The sequence below is a fragment of the Salmo salar genome, chromosome ssa24 (genome assembly GCF_905237065.1).
Source record: "Salmo salar chromosome ssa24, Ssal_v3.1, whole genome shotgun sequence".
Classification (NCBI taxonomy): Eukaryota; Metazoa; Chordata; class Actinopteri; order Salmoniformes; family Salmonidae; genus Salmo; species Salmo salar.
The window spans coordinates 2,298,391-2,321,724 of NC_059465.1; the positions used below are offsets into that span (position 1 = coordinate 2,298,391).

Genomic DNA, 23,334 nt, shown 5'->3' on the forward strand with positions numbered 1-23,334 from the left:
GATGTCCAAGCCTTGTCGGAATCCTGGCTTAGGAAGGCCACCAAAAAAATCTTGAAATTTCCATCCCTAACTGTAACATTTTCCTACAAGATAGAACTGCCGAAGGGGGCGGAGTTGCATTCTACTGCAGAGATAGCCTGCAGAGTTCTGTCATACTATCCAGGTCTGTGCCCAAACAATTCGAGCTTCTACTTTTAAAAACCCCCCTTTCCAGAAACAAGTCTATCACCATTGCCGCTTGTTATAGACCCCCTTCAGCCCCGAGCTGTGCCCTGGACACCATATGTGAATTGATCGCCCCCCATCTATCTTCAGAGTTCGTACTGTTAGGTGACCTAAACTGGGACATGCTTAATTAACCTCTTACATCTAGACGTTTCGCTAGCGGAACACCTGCTCCAATATCCAATGATAGGTGTGGCGCGAATTACAAATTCCTCAAAAATACAAAAACTTCAATTTTTCAAACATATGACTATTTTACAGCATTTTAAAAAGGCCGCAAAAAATGTAAATATCGGGTATCGGTTTATTTGGCAAGGAAAATATCGATATTGGGCAAAGATTTTATATCGGTGCATCCCTAGTTGAAACGTCAGGAAGTCATTGAGAAAACTTCCTCAGGCACACAGTAGGGCAGGGGATCAACATGAGGGAAGCCACGTACTATACTTACAAAAAGGGATAGAACGAGGAAGATGCTATAGAGATGGATGGATAAACAGAAGGGGCATGTGTTCTATGCTGCCGACCGCCGTCGGATGACAAACGCTCCTCTCTGCAGTTGTCCCAGGTAGATCCTCATCTTTGTGCTGTCACTGGTCTTCCTCACCCAGATCTGTGAGGGGGAAACAGAACAAATTACTCATTAGCTCTCCATGCAATAAGAAAGAGCATCTGTAGGGGAAATCACAAGTTTAGTGGATGAAAAAGCAGCAAAAATCTAAATGTCACACAATTTCTAACATTCCACAGTGTTTTAAGTCATGCAGTCCAAGATTCCTAAACTGTAGAAGACATACGGCTAAAACGCATAGCTGTTGCTGTGTAGCCTGGCACCAGATCAGTTTGTGCCGTCTAGCAAACTAAACTGAACAAAAACGCAACAATTTCAAAGATCTTACTGTGTTACAATTCATAAGGAGAAAAAAAGGCTTTTTATATACACTGCTCCAAAAAAAAAAAGGGAACACTTAAACAACACAATGTAACTCCAAGTCAATCACACTTCTGTGAAATCAAACTGTCCACTTAGGAAGCAACACTGATTGACAATAAATTTCACATGCTGTTGTGCAAATGGCACAGACAACAGGTGGAAATTATAGGCAAATAGCAAGACACCCCCAATAAAGGAGTGGTTCAGCAGGTGGTGACCACAGACCACTTCTCAGTTCCTATGCTTCCTGGCTGATGTTTTGGTCACTTTTGAATGCTGGCGGTGCTTTCACTCTAGTGGTAGCATGAGACGGAGTCTACAACCCACACAAGTGGCTCAGGTAGTGCAGCTCATCCAGGATGGCACATCAATGCGAGCTGTGGCATGAAGGTTTGCTGTGTCTGTCAGCGTAGTGTCCAGAGCATGGAGGCGCTACCAGGAGACAGGCCAGTACATCAGGAGACGTGGAGGAGGCCGTAGGAGGGCAACAACCCAGCAGCAGGACCGCTACCTCCGCCTTTGTGCAAGGAGGAGCAGGAGGAGCACTGCCAGAGCCCTGCAAAATGACCTCCAGCAGGCCACAAATGTGCATGTGTCTGCTCAAACGGTCAGAAACAGACTCCATGAGGGTGGTATGAGGGCCCGACGTCCACAGGTGGGGGTTGTGTTTACAGCCCAACACCGTGCAGGACATTTGGCATTTGCCAGAGAACACCAAGATTGGCAAATTCGCCACTGGCACCCTGTGCTCTTCACAGATGAAAGCAGGTTCACACTAAGCACGTGACAGAGTCTGGAGACGCCGTGGAGAACGTTCTGCTGCCTGCAACATCCTCCAGCATGACCGGTTTGGCGGGGGGTCAGTCATGGTGTGGGGTGGCATTTCTTTGGGGGGCCGCACAGCCCTCCATGTGCTCGCCAGAGGTAGCCTGACTGCCATTAGGTACCGAGATGAGATCCTCAGACCCCTTGTGAGACCATATGCTGGTGCGGTTGGCCCTGGGTTCCTCCTAATGCAAGACAATGCTAGACCTCATGTGGCTGGAGTGTGTCAGCAGTTCCTGCAAGAGGAAGGCATTGATGCTATGGACTGGCCCGCCAGTTCCCCAGACCTGAATCCAATTGAACACATCTGGGACATCATGTCTCGCTTCATCCACCAACGCCACGTTGCACCACAGACTGTCCAGGAGTTGGCGGATACTTTAGTCCAGGTCTGGGAGGAGATCCCTCAGGAGACCATCCGCCACCTCATCAGGAGCATGCCCAGGCGTTGTAGGGAGGTCATACAGGCACGTGGAGGCCACACACACTACTGAGCCTCATTGTGACTTGTTTTAAGAACATTACATCAAAGTTGGATCAGCCTGTAGTGTGGTTTTCCACTTTAAATTTTGAGTGTGACTCCAAATCCAGACCTCCATGGGTTGATAAATTGGATTTCCATTGATTATTTTTGTGTGATTTTGTTGTTAGCACATTCAACTATGTAAAGAAAAAAGTATTTAATAAGATTATTTCTTTCATTCAGATCTAGGATGTGTTGTTTAACCTCTTACATCTAGACGTTCCGCTAGCGGAACACCTGCTCCAATATCCAATGATAGGCGTGGCACGAATTACAAATTCCTCAAAAATACAAAAACTTCAATTTTTCAAACATATGACTATTTCACAGCATTTTTAAAACAAGACTCTCCGTTATCTAACCACACTGTCCGATTTCAAAAAGGCTTTACAGCGAAAGCAAAACATTAGATTATGTCAGCAGAGTACCAAGCCAGAAATAATCAGACACCCATTTTTCAAGCTAGCATATAATGTCACAAAAACCCAGAAGACAGCTAAATGCAGCACTAACCTTTGATGATCTTCATTTACATTTACATTTAAGTCATTTAGCAGACGCTCTTATCCAGAGCGACTTACAAAATGGTGCATTCACCTTATGATATCCAGTGGAACAACCACTTTACAATAGTGCATCTAAATCTTTTAAGGGGGGGGGTTAGAAGGATTACTTTATCCTATCCTAGGTATTCCTTAAAGAGGTGGGGTTTCAGGTGTCTCCGGAAGGTGGTGATTGACTCCGCTGTCCTGGCGTCGTGAGGGAGCTTGTTCCACCATTGGGGTGCCAGAGCAGCGAACAGTTTTGACTGGGCTGAGCGGGAACAGTGCTTCCTCAGAGGTAGGGGGGCCAGCAGGCCAGTGGTGGATGAACTTCATCAGATGACACACCTAGGACATTATGTTATACAATACATGCATGTTTTGTTCAATCAAGTTCATATTTATATAAAAAAACAGCTTTTTACATTAGCATGTGACGTTCAGAACTAGCATACCCCCCGCAAACTTCCGGGGAATTTACTAACAATTTACTAAATTACTCACGATAAACGTTCACCAAAAGCATAAATTATTTTAAGAATTATAGATACAGAACTCCTCTATGCACTCGATATGTCCGATTTTAAAATAGCTTTTTGGTGAAAGCACATTTTGCAATATTCTAAGTACATAGCCCAGCCATCACAGGCTAGCTATTTAGACACCCGGCAAGTTTAGCCTTCACCAAAATCAGATTTACTATTATAAAAGTTTGATTACCTTTTGTTGTCTTCATCAGAAAGCACTCCCAGGACTGCTACTTCAATAACAAATGTTGGTTTGGTCCAAAATAATCCATCGTTATATCCGAATAGCGGCGTTTTGTTCGTGCGTCCCAGACACTATCCGAAATGGTAAATCAGGGTCGTGCGCATGGCGCAATTCGTGACAAAAAAATTCTAAATATTCCATTACCGTACTTCGAAGCATGTCAACCGCTGTTTAAAATCAATTTTTATGCAATTTATCTCGTAAAAAAGCGATAATATTCCGACCGGGAATCTCCTTTTCGGCAAACAGAGGAAAAATCACAAAGACGGGGGCGGCCAGGGCACGCGCCTAAGCCCACAGTCCCTTGATCGGCCACTTGATTAAGGCGATAATGTGTTTCAGCCTGGGGCTGGGATGACGACATTCAGGTTTTTCCCGGGCTCTGAGCGCCCATGGAAGACGTAGGAAGTGTCACGTTAGAGCAGAGATCCTTTGTAAAAGATAGAGATGGCAAAGAAGGCCAAGAAATGGTCAGACAGGCCACTTCCTGTAAAGGAATCTCTCAGGTTTTGACCTGCCATTTGAGTTCTGTTATACTCACAGACACCATTCAAACAGTTTTAGAAACTTGAGTGTTTTCTATCCAAAGCCAATAATTATATGCATATTCTAGTTACTGGGCAGGAGTAGTAACCAGATTAAATCAGGTACGTTTTTTATCCAGCCGTGAAAATACTGCCCCCTAGCCATAACAGGTTAAGTGTCCCTTTATTTTTTTGAGCAGTGTGTGTGTGTATATATATATATATATATATATATATTATTTTATTTTTTTATTATTAAAAAATTGAAAAAATATGTAATAAAAAATATATATATATAAAAAAATGTATTTAAAAAAAAGTAAAAATTAAAATAGGTCAATTTTAATCAATTAGGCACTGACCTATGGATTTCATATGACTGGGAATACAGATATGCATGTGGGTCACAGATACCTTAAAAATGTAGGGTCGTGGATCCAAAACCAGTGAGAATCTGGTGTGACCAGTTCTTGCCTCATGCAACATCTCCTTCAAATAGAGTTGATCAGGCTGTTGATCGAGGCCTGTGGAATGTTGTCCCGCTCCTCTTCAATGGCTGTGCTTAGTTGCTGGATATTGGCGGTAACTGGAACACGCTGTCATACATCGATCCAGAGCATCCCAAACATGCTCAACGGGTGACATGTCTGAGTATGCAGGCCATGGAAGAACTGGGACATTTTCAGCTTCCAGGAAATGTGCACAGACCCTTGCGACATTGGGCCGTACATATTTAGGCTGAAACGTGAGGTGATGGCGGAGGATGAATGGTACGACATGGGCCTCAGGATCTCGTCACAGTATCTCTGTGCTAATTAAAATTGCCATTGATAAAATGCTATTCGGTTCATTGTCTGTAGCTTATGCCTGGACATACCATAACCATGGGGTACTCTGTTCACGTTGTTGACGTCAGCAAACCTCTCACCCACACAATGTCATACAAGCTGTCTGCCACCTGCCTGGTACAGTTGAACCGGGATTCATCCGTGAAGAGCACACTTCTCCAGTGTGCCAGTGGCCATAATTCTTTTAGGTCAAGACCCTGGTGAGGACGACGAATACGCAGATGAGCTTCACTGAGACGGTTCGTGCAGAAATTATTTGGTTTTGTAAACCCACAGTTTTATCAGCTGTCCAGATGGCTGGTCTCAGACGATCCCGCAGGTGAAGAAGCCAAATGTGGAGGTCCTCGGTTAACGTGGTTACACATGGTCTACGGTTGTGAGGCCGGTTGGACATACTGCCAAACTTTGTAAAATGACATTGGAGGCGGCTTATGGTAGAGAAATTAACATTACATTCTCTGGCAACAACTCTGGTGGACATTCCTGCAGTCAGCATGACAATTGCATACACCCTCAAAACTTGATACATTTGTGGCATTGTGTTCTGTGACAAAACTGCACATTTTAGAGAGGCTTTTCATTGACCCCAACAAAAGGTGCATCTGTGTAATGATTGTGCCGTTTAATCAGCTTCTTGATATGCCACACCTGTCATGTGGATGGATTATCTTGGCAAAGGAGAAATGCTCACTAACAGAGATGTAAACAAATTTGTAAAAAGATTTGAGAGAAATAAGCTTTTAGTGAATATGGAACATTTCTGGGATCTTTAACTTCATCTCATAAAACATGGGACTAACACTTTACATGTTGCGTTTATATTTTTGTTCAGGGTAGTATGCAATGACTAAAGAGAGCACAAATATCTTAGACCAGGCTAGTGGCTATAAGGGTCTGACACTCACCTCGTTTGTTCCCACAGAGCTGATGACACAGCTGATCTTGGTGTTCTCCTTTGACTCCAGGTAGATGGCTTGGCCCTTATGGTACCTGACAGGGTCAAGACAAGAACAAAAAAACATGAGCCAAAAAACATTAGCAATTAAACACTTCTCATGCTGGAAATGAATGCATGATCATTATCTTACCTTGTAGTCAGTAGCCATTTCAGACATTTCTAAGCAGTGTCCTTACAAAAAACACGAGGACATTTAAATTAAACGGAAAAATATTTAAATGTCGCTCCTCTAATGTTTAATCGACTGACATTGAGTGAGGGGGTAAGAGCAGGGATCAGTCTATTCAGGTAAGAATGTCATACAGTACCAGTCAAAGGTTTGGACACCTACTCCATTCAAGGGTTTTTCCTTTATTATTACTATTTCTACATTATAGAATAATAGTGATGTCATCAAAACATATGGAATCATGTAGTAACCAGAGTAGTGTTAAATATAAAATATATTTTGATTTGTTTAAGATTCTTCAACGTAGCCACCCTTTGCCTTGATGACAGCTTTGCACTCTTGGCATTCTCACAACCAGCTTCACCTGGAATGCTTTTCCAACAGTCTTGAAGGAGTACCCACATATGCTGAGCACTTGTTGGCTGCTTTTCCGCCACTCCGCGGTCCTACTCATCTCAATTTCAGAAAGGGCTGCAAAATCTAGACCCCTACAAATCAGCCGGGCTAGACAATCTGGACCCTTTCTTTCTAAAATTATCTGCCGAAATTGTTGCAACGCCTATTACTAGCCTGTTCAATCTTACTTTCGTGTCGTCTGAGATTCCCAAAGATTAGAAAGCAGCTGCTGTCATCCCCCTCTTCAAAGGAGGGGGACACTCTTGACCCAAACTGCTACAGACTTATACATCTATCCTACCCTGCCTTTCTAAGGTCTTCGAAAGCCAAGTCAACAAACAGATTACCGACCCTTTCGCATCCCATCGCACCTTCTCCGCTATGCAATCTGGTTTCAGAGCTGGTCATGGGTGCACCTCAGCCACGCTCAAGGTCCTAAACGGTATCGTAACCGCCATCGATAAGAAACAATACTGTGCTGCCGTATTCATTGACCTGGCCAAGGCTTTCGACGCTGTCAATCACCACATCCTCGTAGGCAGAGTCAATAGCCTTGGTTTCTCAAATGATTGCCTCGCCTGGTTCACAAACTACTTCTCTGACAGAGTTCAATGTGTCAAATCGGATGGCCTGTTGTCCGGGCCTCTGGTAGTCTCTATAGGGGTGCCACAGGGTTCAATTCTTGGGCCAACTCTTCTCTGTATACATCAATGATGTTGCTCTTGCTGCTGGTGAGTCTCTGATCCACCTCTATGCAGACGACACCATTCTGTATACTTCTGGCCCTTCTTTGGACACTGCGTTAACCCTCCAGACAAGCTTTAATGCCATACAACTCTCCTTCCGTGGCCTCCAACTGCTCTTAAATACAAGTAAAACTAAACGCATGCTCTTCAACCGATCGCTACCTGCACCTGCCCGCCCGTCCAGCATCACTACGCTGGACGGTTCTGACTTAGAATATGTGGACAACTACAAATACCTAGGTGTCTGGTTAGACTGTAAGCTCTCCTTCCAGACTCACATCAAACATCTCCAATCCAAAGTTAAATCTAGAATTTGCTTCCTATTTCGCAACAAAGTATCCTTCACTCATGCTACCAAACATAACCCTCGTAAAACTGACCATCCTACCGATCCTCGGCGATGTCATTTACAAAATAGCCTCCAATACCCTACTTAATAATTTGGATGCAGTCTATCACAGTGCCATCCGTTTTGTCATCAAAGCCCCATATACTACCCAACACCGCGACCTGTACGCTGTCATTGGCTGGCCCTCGCTTCATACTCATCGCCAAAACCCGCTGGCTCCAGGTCATCTACAAGACCCTGCTAGGTAAAGTCCCCCCTTATCTCCGCTCACTGGTCACCGTAGCAGCACCCACCTGTAGCACGCGCTCCAGCAGGTATATCTCTCTGGTCACCCCCAAAGCCAATTCCTCCTTTGGCCGTCTCTCCTTCCAGTTCTCTGCTGCCAATGACTGGAACGACCTACAAAGATCTCTGAAACTGGAAACACTTATCTCCCTCACTAGCTTTAAGCACCATCTGTCAGAGCAGCTCACAGATCACTGCACCTGTACATAGCCCATCTATAATTTAGCCCAAACAACTACCTCTTCCCCTACTGTATTTATTTATTTAGCTCCTTTGCACCCCATTATTTATATTTCTACTTTGCACTTTCTTCCACTACAAATCTACCATTCCAGTGTTTTACTTGCTATGTTGTATTTACTTTGCCACCATGGCCTTTTGCCTTTACCTCCCTTCTCACCTCATTTGCTCACATCGTATATACTTATTTTTCTACTGTATGTTTGTTTTACTCCATGTGTAACTCTGTGTTGTTGTATGTGTCAAACTGCTTTGCTTTATCTTGGCCAGGTCGCAATTATAAATGAGAACTTGTTCTCAACTTGCCTACCTGGTTAAATAAAGGTGAAATAAATAAAATAAATAGGGCTGAGGTCGGGTGATTGTGGAGGCCACGTCATCTGATGCTGCCCTCCACTCCTTCTTGGTCAAATAGCCCTTACACAGCCTGGAGGTGTGTTGGGTCATTGTCCTGTTGAAAAACAAATGATAGTGGAACTAAGCACAAACCAGATGGGATGGCGTATAGCTACAGAATGCTGTGGTAGCCATGCTGGTTAAGTGTGCCTTGAATTCTAAATAAAATCACAGACAGTGTCACCAGCAAAGCACCATCAGACCTCCGCCATGCTTCACGGTGGGAACCACACATGTGGAGATCATCCGTTCACTTACTCTGCTTCTCACAAAGACACAGTAGTTGGAACCAAAAATGTCAAATTTGGACTCAGACCAAAGGACAGATTTCCACTGGTCTAAATGTACATTGCTCGTGTTTCTTGGCCCAAGCAAGTGTCTTCTTATTGGTGACCTTTAGTAGTGGTTTCTTTGCAGCAACTCAACCATGAAGGCCTGATTCATGCAGTCTCCACTGAACAGTTGATGTTGAGATGTGTCTGTTAATTGAACTCTGACACACTTATTTGAGCTGCAATTTCTGAGGCTGGTAACTAATGAACATATCCTCTGCAGCAGAGTTAACGCTGGGTCTTCCTTTCCTGTGGCGGTCCTCACGAGAGCCAGTTTATCATACTGCTTGTTTTTTTTCAACTGTCTTTGAAGAAACTTTTAAAAGTTGAAATCTTCGTATTGACTGACCATGTCTTAAAGTAATGGACTGTCGTTTTGTTTTGCTTGTTCAAGCTGTTCTTGCCCAAATATGGACTTGGTTTTTTACCAAATAGGGCTGTCAACACACTTGATTGGCTCAAACACACTAAGTAAACAAATTCCACAAATTAACTTAACAAGGCACACCTGTTGAATGAAATGCATTCTAGGTGACTACCTCATGAAGTTGGTTGAGAATTCCAAGCGTGTGCAAAGCTGTCAAGGCAAAGGGTGGCTATTTGAAGAATCTCAAATATATTTTGATTTGTTTAACACTTACTACATGATTCCATGTGTTATTTCATAGATTTGATGTCTTCACTATTATTCAACCATGTAGAAAATAGTACAAATAAAGAAAAACCCTGGAATGAGTAGGTGTCCAAACTTTTGACTGGTACTGCACACACACTATTTAAAGTATTTTTAAAGGTAATCTAACAGAATCTGCTTCTCCTGTATGACAGCCAGCCAGGTAATCTTGGATTATCATATACTCTGTCTGGGGAGAGTCACCCTGAGGTAAGAGCAGTAGCAGGTGGAACAGACAGTAATCACTTTGAAAGGAGTAGATGTGGATAGTACATTTCCCCATGGACGTGGTATATCCAGTACCCTCACCAAAGCCATATAGTTTCACGGTTAACAACAGAGTGAGACAGATAGCAGCAAGCACTACTTAGTGGTCCCTCACCTGAGCCCTCTCTCATTTCAAAATGTATCAGAGGCTTCATGAAAGTCATGGAAAGGAACACATTTAAAATGTCCACTCTTCAAAAGGAATTATTCATTGACATCTGTCCTATGCAGGGAGCGCTAGACTCTCCCTCTCTACCCAAGGGGCCTGAGAGGACGGATTATCCAAGTAAAGCCAACATTCAGTCCTTTCTGTCAGAATGGCCAAAGGCATGTTCTAGCCCCATGACAGTGAAATGTAAATCCATGGTGGCAGATATCCAATCAATGGTGGGAATGTTGGTAAATAAGACATAACCTTTCTCTACTGACCAGAGGGCAGATAATGCATTTTAGTATTTGGTAGTTAAGATCACTAAGATCTTGTTTGAAAATCCTTTGCAGACATGCCAGAAATACAGCCAGTAAAGGCTACAATTCCTGTTGTATAGTATTTATAAGGGTGTGTTGCCATCTAGTGGCTAATAAAAGTCAACTGCATCATGGATTAAAAACACTCAATATTCTATAATAAACCAGTTTAGTAGATCACATGTTTTGCCCCATTTTTTTGTCTTTTAAACAGTGTTCAACCACAGCTGTCAATAAAAAGGACCACAGTGGAACTAAGTTTGACTTGATCAACCTAAATGAAAATCCCATTTTTCTTCTGTGTTTTTAAAATAAGTCAAATAAAACAAATTAAAGTGAAGATAAACAGAGGCCATTGTGATTGAAAAAGCTTTGCATGCATTTATATTAAACTTAAATTAAAAGCAGTCTCAGCCGCCGGTCCATTTTAATAGGGGCGGGAGGTAGCCTAGTGGTTAGATTGTTGGAACAGTAATCGAAAGGTTGCTAGATCGAATCCCCGAGCTGACAAGGTAAAAATCTGTCGTTCTGCCCCTGAACAAGGCAGTTAACCCACTGTTCCTAGGCCATCATTGTAAATAAGAATTTGTTCTTAACCGACTTGCCTAGTTAAATAAAAAAATATTTACAAAATAAATAGCCGGGCATCTGGCACACATTTACTGCAATTACATGGGATTCAAGGCACAAGGCGCACGGCATGAGAATGGTGCTGAAGCTCAAAAATAGGGGGTGCATGATAGGCAGCCAAGTCTGATTTTTGATGGATTTGTTATTACAATGTTTATACTGTCACAATAAACAGTGTGGTAATATTGAGTTTTCAAAATTGTATTAAGCAAAAGCTGTGTGCATTAAGGAAATAGACGCCTGGCTTAAATAGAAGCCTGTCTCTAATAACCACTGTTGTTTTCAGTGACTGAAAAAAGTGAAAGAATTACTGGCTATTAATTGAAGTTTCACAGTATGTATGTACAGTGCATTCAGAAAGTATTCAGAGCCCTTCACATTTTCCAAATGTTCTGATGTTATAGCCTTATTCTAAAATTGATTGAAGACATTTAATTCCCTCAATCTACACACAATACCCTATAATGACAAAGACAAAACACGTTTTTTTATTTTTAGCAAATGTATTAAATATCAAAAAATAAATACCTTTACTATTCAGACCCTTGGCCATGAGACTCATTGAGCTCAGGTGCATCCTGTTTCCATTGATCATCCTTGAGATGTTTCTACAACTTGATTGGAGTCCACCTGTGGTAAATTCAATTGATTGGACATGATTTGGAAACACATACCTGCCTACATATTGTCCCACAGTTGACAGTGCAAGTCAGAGCAAAGACCAAGCCATGAGGTTGAAGGAATTGTCTGTAGAGCTCCGAGACAGGATTGTGTCAAGGCACAGATCTGGGGAAGGGTAACAAAACATTTATCCAGCAATGAAGGTCCTCAAGAACACCATGGCCTCCATCATTCCTAAATGGAAGAAATTTGGAACCACCGAGGCTCTTGCTAGAGCTGGCCGCCCAACCAAACTGAGCAATCGGAGGAAAAAGGCCTTGGTCGGGGAGGTGATCAAGAACACGATAGTCACTCTGACAGAGCTCCAGAGTTCCTCTGTGGAGATGGGAGAACCTTCCAGAAGGACAACCATCTCCGCAGCACTCCACTAATCCGGCCTTTATGATAGAGTGGCCAGACGGAAGCCACTCCTCAGTAAAAGGCAAATGACAGCCGCTTAGTTTGCAAAAAGGCACCCAAAGGCCTCTCAGACCATGAGAAACAAGATTCTCTGGTCTGATGAAACCAAGATTAAAACCTGGCACCATCCCTACGGTGAAGCATGGTGGTGGCAGCATCATGCTGTGGGGATGTTTTTCAGCAGCAGGGACTGGGAGACTAGTCAGGATCGAGGGAAAGATGAACGGAGCAGAGAGATCTTTGATGAAAACCTGCTCCAGAGCGCTCAGGACTTCAGACTGCGGCGAAGGTTCACCTTTCAACAGGACAACAACCCTAAGCACACAGCCAAGACAACACAGGAGTGGCTTCTGGACAAGTCTCTGAATGTCCTTGAGTGGCCGAACCAGAGCGCAAACTTGAACCCGATCGAACATCTCTGGAGAGATCCGTTTTTGCTTTGTCATTATGGGGTATTGTGTGTAGATTGGGGGAAAAAACAATTTAATCAATTTTAAAATAAGGCTATAACGTAACAAAATGTGGAAAAAGTCAAGGGGTCTGAATACTTTCCGAATGCACTGTATGTACCATCTCTTGTCATAGTAGAGCTTTCCTTCTTCGATGCGGGCTTCATAGCGCTGTGAAGGGGCCTCTACTGGAGTGGTGGGCATATGGTCTGGAGAAGACGGAGACACTGGGGGAGAAAACATGGCATGAGAACAAAACAAAAAAAAAATCTGTCTAGTCATTTCAATGTAAATAGTTAACTTACTATAGCGTGGCCTGGGCAGGTTTTTATATTTAACAAATGTATCTAAAATGAATAATATTTTCTGAACTAAAATCCTTTAATAACTTGATGTATTTTATCATTTTAGCTGAATAGGTCTTTAGACTAACTGAAACAATCGTAAGAGTAGTAAAACCTGGACGCTTAGGGGACTTCAGCTGCTTGTTCAGTGTTCGCAGATCTTCCATTATCTGGTCGTCTGTTAGCAAATAGTTTAACTGAGGTGTGCCTAGTTAAGGACAACTCATCATAAAATCATAATTTGTACCCAGATACTGTTATTTACAGAAATATTATTTGGAGTTTGTTATACGATCTGTGCAAATTACAAATGGGAAATGTACTGTAACTAAAAATCAGTAAAGACCAGATTGTTATTGAAGACAGATGGATTCTGCACAGCGCATAGCTCGGGTCAACCCTTCTATAAACAAGCAGAGAGTTGTAAAGGATATCAGGTGCCGGTTTCCTTCGTTTGTCTGGAATGGGGACTGGATCGTTGGGCCGCCTCCTCAACTTCCGGGTCATGATGGGTTTCACCTCCATAGAATCTAGAGGGAAACAAACCATGAGTTCACTGCAGCTGACACTCAAAGAAATAACTAAAACAGATTAAATGTATATCAGTATATTGATAACTATAATATATGTAATGTATTCTCATTACGTAAAGTTACATGACCTTACAGATTTTAATAACATTACTGCACAGTAACAAGATCATCAGCTGAGTGATTAGCATGAAAGATGCACATTTTCAGTAAGAACACAATGCATCTAAGACTAGGCCATTTTAATTGGCACCCATGTTAATACCAAGGCTGTGAGATCTGAGATGGGCTTAAAAGCTTTCTTTCTCATCTCTAAAACACTTTCTTTCTCATCTCTAAAACACTTCCACTGCACTGACAGAAATAAATTAGCCTACAAAGTCGTCAAGTTTTTTTTCATCTTTCTCTCATTTTGTTTAATCCCCACATGAGGGGGGGGAGATTTCTTTGTTATCTTATCTTTTTCAGTGATTCTCCTACCGCCAGTCAACTCCATTGTTAATTTCTCATTCTCTATCATCTTCTTCTTCTCCTCCAGGTCCGCAATTAAATTCTCCTTCAGCTCAACCTTCTTATCGTCAAACTCCTTCACCGCCGCTTTTTTCTCTTTGATGTGGTTCCTCTCCACCTGTTCTGTCTGTGAAAGACAGAAAAAGAGGAGGAGAGGCCCGGGGATGTTCACTGTGTCAAAAGGACATCATGGCAGGCTAATTATTCAACGGAATTACAATGTTAAGTAATAATATCAAACATGTCTTACCTCTAGTTGGAGGAAGAGATCTGTAGGAAACAGAAAACACAACGGTAACGCTCATGTTGACTGAAACGTCAGTTACTCCCTCCCTGTCTGTCCCATCGACTTATCACAAAACCTGCACACCCTTGGGTGAGTTCAAGATCAAATGATAAAGAATATGGCCTCTACACGTGGAAAACAACTACTGAAACACCCATCTAGTTCAAAAACAGTGCACAGTGATCTTACCAGCATTGCGAAGTCTCTCTTTATATTGCTGGTCCAGCTTCTTCATTCTCTTCTGGTACTCCTGAAGTGTTCCTGCAGGGATGAGAAAAAAAAAAGCATGTAACGTCCATATTCAACCAATTTTTGCAAGGAACAACACTACCTCTGAGGTGTCATCGTAACAGTTGTGTCAAATGATAAAGGTCTGCTAAGCTCCTACTTCAGCATGTTGAGGGATTTATGACATTGCTAATCAAATACTGTTATTACAGTGAGGATGATTAATAGATTATAGGATAGGCCAAATTCATAAATAAAGTAGCCTTGCACATGCCTTAGCTTGCGCGAGACAGAACAGTTCATAGGAGCAGGAGCCTATTTCTGTAGCGTGAGGCAGCTTGATGTACAAATATACCCCATGGACAGGACACTAGTCTATCACAGGGCTTTACTGCCAATCTATCTCCTTGATGCTGAGTGGCAAGAAGAGATGCATCGGTTCCCATTTTTACAGTATTGGTTATGACTCAGCTGGGACTCAAACTCCCAACCTTCCAATCTCAGGGCGGACACTAACCACAAGGCCACGGAGTCGGTTGAATTCATAAATTAAAGGGCTCCCGAGAGAGGCAGCGGTCTAAGGCACTGCATCTCAGTGGTAGAAGCGTCACTACAGACCCTGGTCGATTCCAGGCTGTATCACAACCGGCCGTGATTGTGCGCCACTCTATGGGACTCCCAATCGGCCCAGCGTCTTCCAGGTTTGGCCGGGGTAGGGGGTCATTGTAAATAAGAACTTGTTCTTAACGGACTTGCCTAGTTAAATAAAAATACAATAAAATAAATGCTGTGGGGATAATTAGAAACAGTGACATTACCTTCTTGGAGTTGCGTCAACTGCCTTTTCAATGATGCCAACTTGTCTTGGTACATCCTGCAACAAAACAAACATGATTATCACAAACAACTACTGTATCTGTACATTTAGTCCTTCAAGATCGGGCTACATTTTGAACATCCCATTTGGTCCATGTCATCATCTATTCCAGGGCTCTCCAACCCTGTTCCTGTACAGCTACCCTCCTGTAGGTTTTCCCTCCTACCCCAGTTGTAACTAAGCTGATTCAGCTTATCAACAAGCGAATTATTAGAATCAAGTGCGCTACGTTAGAGTTGGACGGTAGAGCTCCAGGAACCGGGTTGGAGAGCCCTGATTAATCTATCCAGCGTAACCATGCATTTGGGGAAAACTCACTGTTCTTTAATTTCCACATAATCATCCTCGTTGTGTTTCGCTAGGTCAGTTTCACTGGCATCTTCAGTGTCTGAAAAAAGGCAAAAAAGCCTGATGTCAGTTATTAAAGTATACTAGCTATACACCTTAGGTTTAAGGTACCAAATTAGGCAATATCATATGGCATGCCAAGACTACATTTTCAGAACACGTTGGTCAATACCACTCCCAAATCAATGATATGAATACTTTTAGGACATGCGGTCCTCCATAAAAAAAAGTCCGGAAATCTTAGTAACGTTAGACTAGTAAAATCCTATGCACTCAGTAAAGTTACCATTATTTGCGTCACCCATGACTCGGTTACCAGCCATTTATGTTTAAACTTACATAAACGTATACCAAAACACAGAAAAACGAGGTGCGGAGGCTGATAAAGGCACAGGTTTTCCCCCATCGACACATTCAAATATAGCTTGGGTAGCTAAATTAGTTTGTCGTAGGATAAACTAGGTAGTTCGCTACTTATCTGACTTAGTAGGCTACTACCGTCACAAGCAAAGTGGTAAACTAGCACGCTAGACATTCCGCGAAGAGGCTGGCCCGTTTGTATCAACAACTTCTCGTTGAAACGTCGCAGAAAGAAATGTACCACGGCAGAAAGAAATCGACTCAAGTAATTAGTCGTTTCTCATTTGACTATCCAACTAATTCTCAATAGCGAACGGTTTTACCTTGATTGCCGAACGTTTGCCGCATGTTGACTTGCTAGCACAGTTGCTATTGCGTAGCTGATGGAGCCAAGTTCCAGGCGTGCGGTGTGATGTGGCAAGCTGACGTTAGCTAGCTTAGCAACGACTCACTCAGAAGACTTGGATAGCTAGCTAATTAAGCGAGTTTCTTAGATTCAATCTTCACCTATGTTTTGCCGAACGTTACGTGACATTACCTACCTAGCTACCCTGACTAGCTCGTTTGTCAACTAGCTAACGTTTGTTGCCTTGCTACTGAGCTTGCCAGCGCAAAGGTTTTACCGGTTACCTGTCAGCGAATTGTACTGTAACGTTAGCCAGATATCTACTAGTCGACAAAATTACGCTAGCTAGACAGTTTAAAAATGGATGACCTTACCTTTGATAAAACAACTATCCATCAAAGTCAGTTAACGTTGTTGGCTAGCGTCATTCCTGAAAGTTTTAATGAGCTTGGCTGGGCCTCAATCCAACCACCATCCACATGCAAAGATAATTACAAAAATAAAACACGTTCCATATACTTCACACCAAGACCGTGTCAGAACAGGCCAATCAATTAAATCGCAGGTGGTAAAGCCATTTGGAGCGTTTCTTGCCACATGTCAATGTTCTAACGTTACTGAGAATTACTGCCTGCCCTGACTTGTTCCTAACTTTACTACTAATAGTTTAACATTAAATGAGCCAGATGGCAGAATCGAGACCCCAGTGCACAGGGGTAACAAGATGAACGCTTTCTTCGTTAACTTTAGCAATCTGTCTACCATCAGACCAGAACATGGTTTGCTGTAACGTTAACTCGTTAGAAGACTTACAACCAGGCTTGGATGCAAACCATGAAAGTTGAAAAATACATGAACTCCTCCCCGTGACAGGTAGCTTTCTTGCCAGCAAGCTACTAACGTTACTCCTCGTGTGAACCAGAATATGGCGTTTAAAAGGAGAATCGCCATATTCAACGTCTCCTGTAAATCCTGCCTTGATTCTGGTTCACTCGTCGTGGTGCCAGATCCCCCCATGAATGTTGTAGTGATGGGTCGTTCGCGAACGAGTCTCAGAAGAGCCGAATCTATTTATACATAAACACATTAAGATATGAATAATCAAAAGATGAATAGAATTAACTAATTCAAAGAACGAAAAAAAATTAAATAAAATAGGCCTAAATGCTCAAGCGCACACATTCGTTCTGACCGTCTGCTCAGACTAACAGCCTCACCTGTTGTTCCTGTCAAATCAGACAGTGTCAACCAATGAACCAAAGATGCGTGAGGGAGGGCCGAGCCAACTCACTCAGTCACACACTCAGCAGCCGAGGAGAGAGGAAGGGCAGCAGTGAAACAACAGCTGGAAAATGAGTCGGAAGCACAGTAGCATTTGAATAATGTAGACAATGTTAGAGCAGTGTAGAATTTGACAAAACAAAATCTCATAACGCCAGTTCTACGCACAACCTACACCGGCATATGCAAACTGTGCACCCAACTGTGAAGCTAGCTGTAGCAGAGCTTCAAGAAACTAGCGGGCCTGCTTGTGATAGTGGTGGAGCCAGCACCTCCACACATGTAGATGTATCCACTCAGTCAAGTAGGCCTACTCCGCAACCCACAGCAACGCAGTCTTCTATGGACCGGTTTATGCCAAAGTCTGTCTGTAGCAAAACAAGGCCAAATTGTTATTGCATTGGCTAAAAGGATTGCCACCGATTTCCAACCATTTTCGATCGTGGATGACAGTGGTTTTGGAATTGTGTACATTGGATTTAGACTATTGCTCTAATTTCTAAGCAAGAAAACCCTTTCAAAATCACTTATTCCACAACTGTACGAGCACACAGGCTTCAGTGTGGGAAGGAGTCCAAAATGCTACTGCAGTTTGCCTTAACACTGACTGCTAGACATCAAGGGTAACCACTTCTTACATGTTGGCTACATGTCACTTCATTGAAGATTTTTCGATGTCTAGCTGTCTTCTGGACTGCTTTGAGTTCAGCGACAGACACCTCAGAAAACTTGGCAGAGGAACTGTTGAGAGTGGCCAGAGAATGGCAAGTAGATGGAAAAGTGGTCTGTTGTGTTAGCGACAATGCAGCTAACATAACCAAAGCCATGAAAATGTTTAAATGGACCCATCATCCATGTCTTGCCCACACAATCAACCTAATTGTAAGAGATGCTCTGAAGGTGATGAAGCCCACTGTGGACAAAGTGAAAGCAGCTGTGGAATACTTCCACAGGAGCACAGTAGGTGCTGAAAAACTAAAGTCTACACAACGCCAGATGGGGATACCTGAGCTGAGGCCTAAACAAGACTGCACTACAAGGTGGAATTCAACATTTTATATGTTGAAGTGGTTTCTTGAGTCAAAGGATGCCATCGTCAATGCACCTGTTGATGCTCTGACCCAAGAGGAATGGGAGGTGGTGGAGGTGTGCAGAGTCCTGGAACCCTTTGAGCAGGTCACTGTGGAGATCAGTGGAGAGAGGTGCAGTTATTACTACATTATTTAATCCAGTATTATACATGTATATTAGCAGTAGATGAGAATGTAGTATTACTGTTCTCTCTTTTCAGCTATGTGACAGCCTCAAAAATGATACTCCTGTGTAAGGGTCTGCAGCGAATCACAGCCAGCCGCCAGAGAGAAGCAAATGTAACCACAGGACATGTGACAGAGTTGATGGACACCCTATGTTCATCAATGGACAGAAAGTTCCACAGAATGGAATATAATCACGTGCTATCAGAAACCGCTGCACTTGACCCCAGGTTTAAGAAGTTAGCCTTCAGTGATGCCAGAGCGATTGATGAGGCTCTTCAAAGAATAACCTCAGCAGGGAGGGGCAGCCCCAGCAGTCAGCTGGCTCAGGCACCAGGGCAACAGGAAGAAGAGGGATCAGATGGAGCAGAAGCACCAGCAGTAGTGCCACAAACGTCTGCCGTTTGACGAGAGAGCAACTGGGGATGCAGCACGAAGGAATCCCTCAGCAGATGCCATAATGGAGGTCCGATCCTATTTGGAGGAGCCCCTCCTCCAAAGGTCTGCAGACCCTCTGAGCTGGTGGAAGAACAAGGCCTCTGTCTACCCACGTCTTAGTAAAGTCATGACAGGGAGACTCTGCATAGTGGCCACATCCGTTCCCTCAGAGGGTCTTCTCAAAAACACGACAAATAATTACTGAGAGAAGAAACCGCATCAGCCCCTGAAGTGAGGTAGCTTGCATTTCTGAATGCAAATCTCTCATAAAAGCAAAATATGGTCAGCATTGCTGTGTGCTGCTGGTTATAACATGGCACTAAAGAAGAGAGAGAAAAGAGGGATCAGTTTAATGTTTTAAGTGGGATGCTGCAGTTTTGCATATTGTTATTTATTTTTCTTTGATATGGTGCAATATTCTATTATTATGTTGTTCAGATTGTATTCGTTTTGAATGGTTAGATTTATATGCACTTTGTTTATATACATTAAAAAGGTTATACTTTAAATGCAAATGTTTAGTAGCATTCTTTTTCATAACAAACCAATACATTTTTAAATACATTGTTGTTAAGGTAGAATAGGATTTAATTTAATAATTTAATTAGAATTGTTTGAACATCAATTATAGTCAAACTATCGCAAACTGTTTGACTTAAAAAATGTTTTGTATTTTTTTTAAAGACCCGTTTGGAAGCCAAAAGAGCCAGCTCACTGAAAAGAGCCGGAATGCCCATCACTACTGTGTTGTTGATTAAGCTAGCCAGTCATCTTTTTTTGATTTGTCTTTTTCTACTAAGTAACAAAACAAATACAATCACAGAAATATACAAACAAGAGTACATAAACCTAACAGACAGGGGTGTTACATATCGAGATACATTTTCAATTTGTCAAAAATGTTTATGATACGAATTGCTTTTTGTTTTTTACACTTACTGAATTTAAATGTAATTTAGAAATTTTCTTAGACAAAATGTGAAGAGGGGTTTGTTCTCCGCCCACTTCATTTCATGGATAAATTATCTGCCATGAAAATAAACAAATTAACAATTAAAGTTAAATCAGGGTCCATATCATTTGGATCAAATTAAAACATAATATCAGAGTCTTTCAAATGAACATTAATAGTAGCTAGTTTATTTTAAAATAAAATATTTTTACTCAACCCAAAATCTTCTGACAAGCCCAAAATAAATGGTCAAGAGTCTCTGGGTCACAACCACAAAATACACGTTATCAATAGCTATTTTAAAACTGTGTATGATAAAGGTCTTTACAGGGTAGATTCTTTGAATTAGTTTGTATGATACTTCTTTCACCTTTTTAGATGTAGTATTTCCCAGACAACAACAAGACTTTGTTCCAGTTCACTTCTCCAGTATATTCTAGCAGAGGGAATAGTAACATCATGACAGTTCTCTTTTATACACGTTATTACATTTATAGTTTAAAATGTCAATTCCTTCTAGCTGTACTGAGGCTACAAAATACTCAACAGTAGCACTTGGAGTACTGTTATATTCTCATAAAAGAAGAATAGCACTTTTAGGGACAGCTCTAACAACTATTTGAAACTCGTCAGGATTTGTGTGTTCTCATGAATTCTGGATAATCATATAGTTGTCCATCATTATTCAATCATTGTTTAACCCAGATAATGCTGTTGTCAAACCAGTTATGGAAAAACAAAGACTTGTTTTTCTATCTCATGTCTTTATTATTCAAGATTGTATATCTATGCGGGGAAAAATTGTGTTTGTACATGAGGTTCCAAGTTAGAAGTCCTTGTTTATGAAAGTTAGAAAACTTAATAGAGATCTTACCCACATCAGAGTTGCATTTGAACAAGAATTCTAGACCACCAATTTGTTGGAATATTAAATTAGGGACTATATTCCAAATGCAATCCTTATTTCTTAAATAGTTTTGTATCCATTTTATCTTAGATTATATTAGAGGTTTTAAAACCCAGAGCATTCAACCCTCCCTCACTTTGGGTTCTACATATTACCGCTTTTCTTAAATATTGAGGTTTATTCCACCATATGAAGTTAAATAGTTACTGACAGAGGAACATCCAAGGCAAGGGAGGTATACACTAACCTTGACAGACCTTCAGAGTTTGACAAAACTACACGTCCAGATAAAGAAATATCTCTTAATAACCAGCAGTTAAATCTCTACAATTTTCTCTACAATAGGAGAGAAATTTAAGTTGTCCCTTTCTTTCTGCTCCTTGCTAACTTTAATACGAAGATATGTGATCACATCTTTTACAAGGATATTACATGAGTTTAAATCACATTTTTTCAACGCAAATAATTCACATTTCCTAATATTCAGGGATAAACCAGATACATGTGAGAAGGCATTAATACATTCAATAGCTTTCCTGACTTCATGTTCTTTAAAAAAAAATGGTGGTGTCGTCAGCAAATTGTGAATGTTCTCTTTATCTTGTATCTGAATACCCCTAAAACTATACATATTGATATTTTGCCATAACTTGTGGGATCCCAAAAAATAAAAGTTTGGCATCCATGTTAAATTCCGCATCTAATGTCGATTCTCTGTGAAGTTCAATGGGATAATTTAACAGAGATGTTACGATTAGTGTAAAGTGTCTTAATTACACTTTGAAAATAGACCAAAACCCCAAAATCTAAGTCTCAAAAAGAAAATGTTCAACTCTCTCAAAAGCCTTGTAAAAGTGTACAAAAGTGTACAAATAAAGTAAAACTATCTTCCATAATGTGTAGTTAGCTAGTTAGTTAACTACGATACTGTAGCTATCGTTACGACATCGTTGCCCAAGCTAACGTCAGCTCAAACGTACTGCCTTTACAGTTCAATGGGGATGAGTTTATTTTTTATTTTTTGAATGTTAATATAATATTTAAAAAATCTAACATTAATGTTCCTTATTAAATATAACAAGTGTAACGCGTTAGCCAGCTAAAGCTAACTAACGCGTGAACCTAGCTAGTTTAGCTAACATTACCTTCTTCCGAGTCTATTCCCCTGAAGCTTCGATCATCGTCCTCGTCCACACTATCAAGTTCTTCTTCATCATTGTAATAATCTACCATCGGTGACAGTAAAGTGGAAGCCATATGACGGCTAGCTAGTAAAATTGTAAACAAACGTTAGATAAACAATCGATTTGAATTGCTGTACAGAACAAAACAGCGCCTACGTCTGTTAAGACCCCAATATATGTGAGATGGCCGCCAACGCGCCTGACCAAAATCTCAAATTCACAAAACGAAAAAGATATTTGTTGGGGGTGATTTTATCACACCGTTGTGGTTAAAACATGTACTAATTGAATCATGTATACATTAAATAGCATTTTCCCCTATAACTGCACCTGATGTGTGTTGTCTAAGTAGGCATTTACGAGGTCAGGCCTCGTGCAGAGCGCCACGATATTCTAGGTTTTGTTGTTGTTGTTGTTGTTGTTGTTGTGATGATTCTTCTTCTTCTATAGTATTTAGAGGTGCATGCCGCCACCTACTGTGTGGGGTGAAAACTGGGGAACTTTAACGCAGAAAAACACAGGGGAAAAAAAGAAAACATAATGCATTGTTTCAGCCGTAAAGTCCTGGAGATCCAAAAGCCTTTTTGTTGCATTCACAATTACCTCAAGTTTCTTCGACTTCTTGCTAGTTTGACTTGTACAATGGATCACCTGCACAATAAACACAACAAACTCCATATTCTAAACTTTCAGCACTTCAGGATCCCTCAACTGATGAACAACACTTTCTGCAGGCTGTGGGGCATCCATTGCCATTTCTTACTAATTTGCACTTGCTCCTTCCGCCATTTGCCTGCCTCTGTATAGGAGACCTGGTGGAAAGCCCGGATTCTTGCTACTTCGACCTCCTTCACCCC

At 41.7% G+C, this 23,334-nt stretch overlaps 1 protein-coding gene across 9 annotated transcripts; it reads right to left on the reverse strand.

Annotated features, from left to right (window-relative positions):
- Positions 1-293: 293 nt before the first annotated feature.
- suds3 (SDS3 homolog, SIN3A corepressor complex component) lies at positions 294-22,676 on the reverse strand. 9 transcript variants are annotated; one of them, XR_006761766.1, is made up of 13 exons: positions 16,834-17,261; positions 15,724-15,793; positions 15,347-15,402; positions 14,490-14,561; positions 14,265-14,284; positions 13,985-14,141; positions 13,409-13,504; positions 13,090-13,176; positions 12,752-12,857; positions 8,646-8,786; positions 8,104-8,227; positions 6,098-6,182; positions 295-838 (listed from the first exon to the last, which is right to left on the reverse strand). XR_006761766.1 is itself a non-coding variant. In XM_014171250.2 (11 exons), the coding sequence occupies exons 1-11, from the start codon at positions 17,474-17,476 to the stop codon at positions 740-742; spliced, it is 1,032 nt and encodes a 343-aa protein (XP_014026725.1). In that variant the 5' UTR covers positions 17,477-17,646; the 3' UTR covers positions 302-739. The 9 variants fall into 9 exon arrangements, 2 of the variants coding, with proteins under 2 accessions (XP_014026725.1, XP_014026727.1); XR_006761765.1 differs by lacking the exon at positions 16,834-17,261 and adding an exon at positions 16,437-16,811; XR_006761764.1 differs by lacking the exon at positions 16,834-17,261 and adding an exon at positions 22,439-22,676 and having other exon boundaries at positions 296-838.
- Between the last annotated feature and the right edge of the window lie 658 nt (positions 22,677-23,334).

What these genes read in the sequence shown, in the direction of transcription:
- suds3 (XM_014171250.2), bottom strand. Translation starts at nt 17,476, where the DNA reads ATGGGGGGATCTGGCACCACGACGAGTGAACCAGAATCAAGGCAGGAT. An exon ending in ACGAAGGAAACCGGCACCTG is followed by an intron (nt 13,177 to 13,408) that starts ATATCCTTTACA and finishes AACTAGGCACAC; the next exon opens with CTCAGTTAAACTATTTGCTA. An exon ending in GAAGTCCCCTAAGCGTCCAG is followed by an intron (nt 12,858 to 13,089) that starts GTTTTACTACTC and finishes TTTCTCCCCCAG; the next exon opens with TGTCTCCGTCTTCTCCAGAC.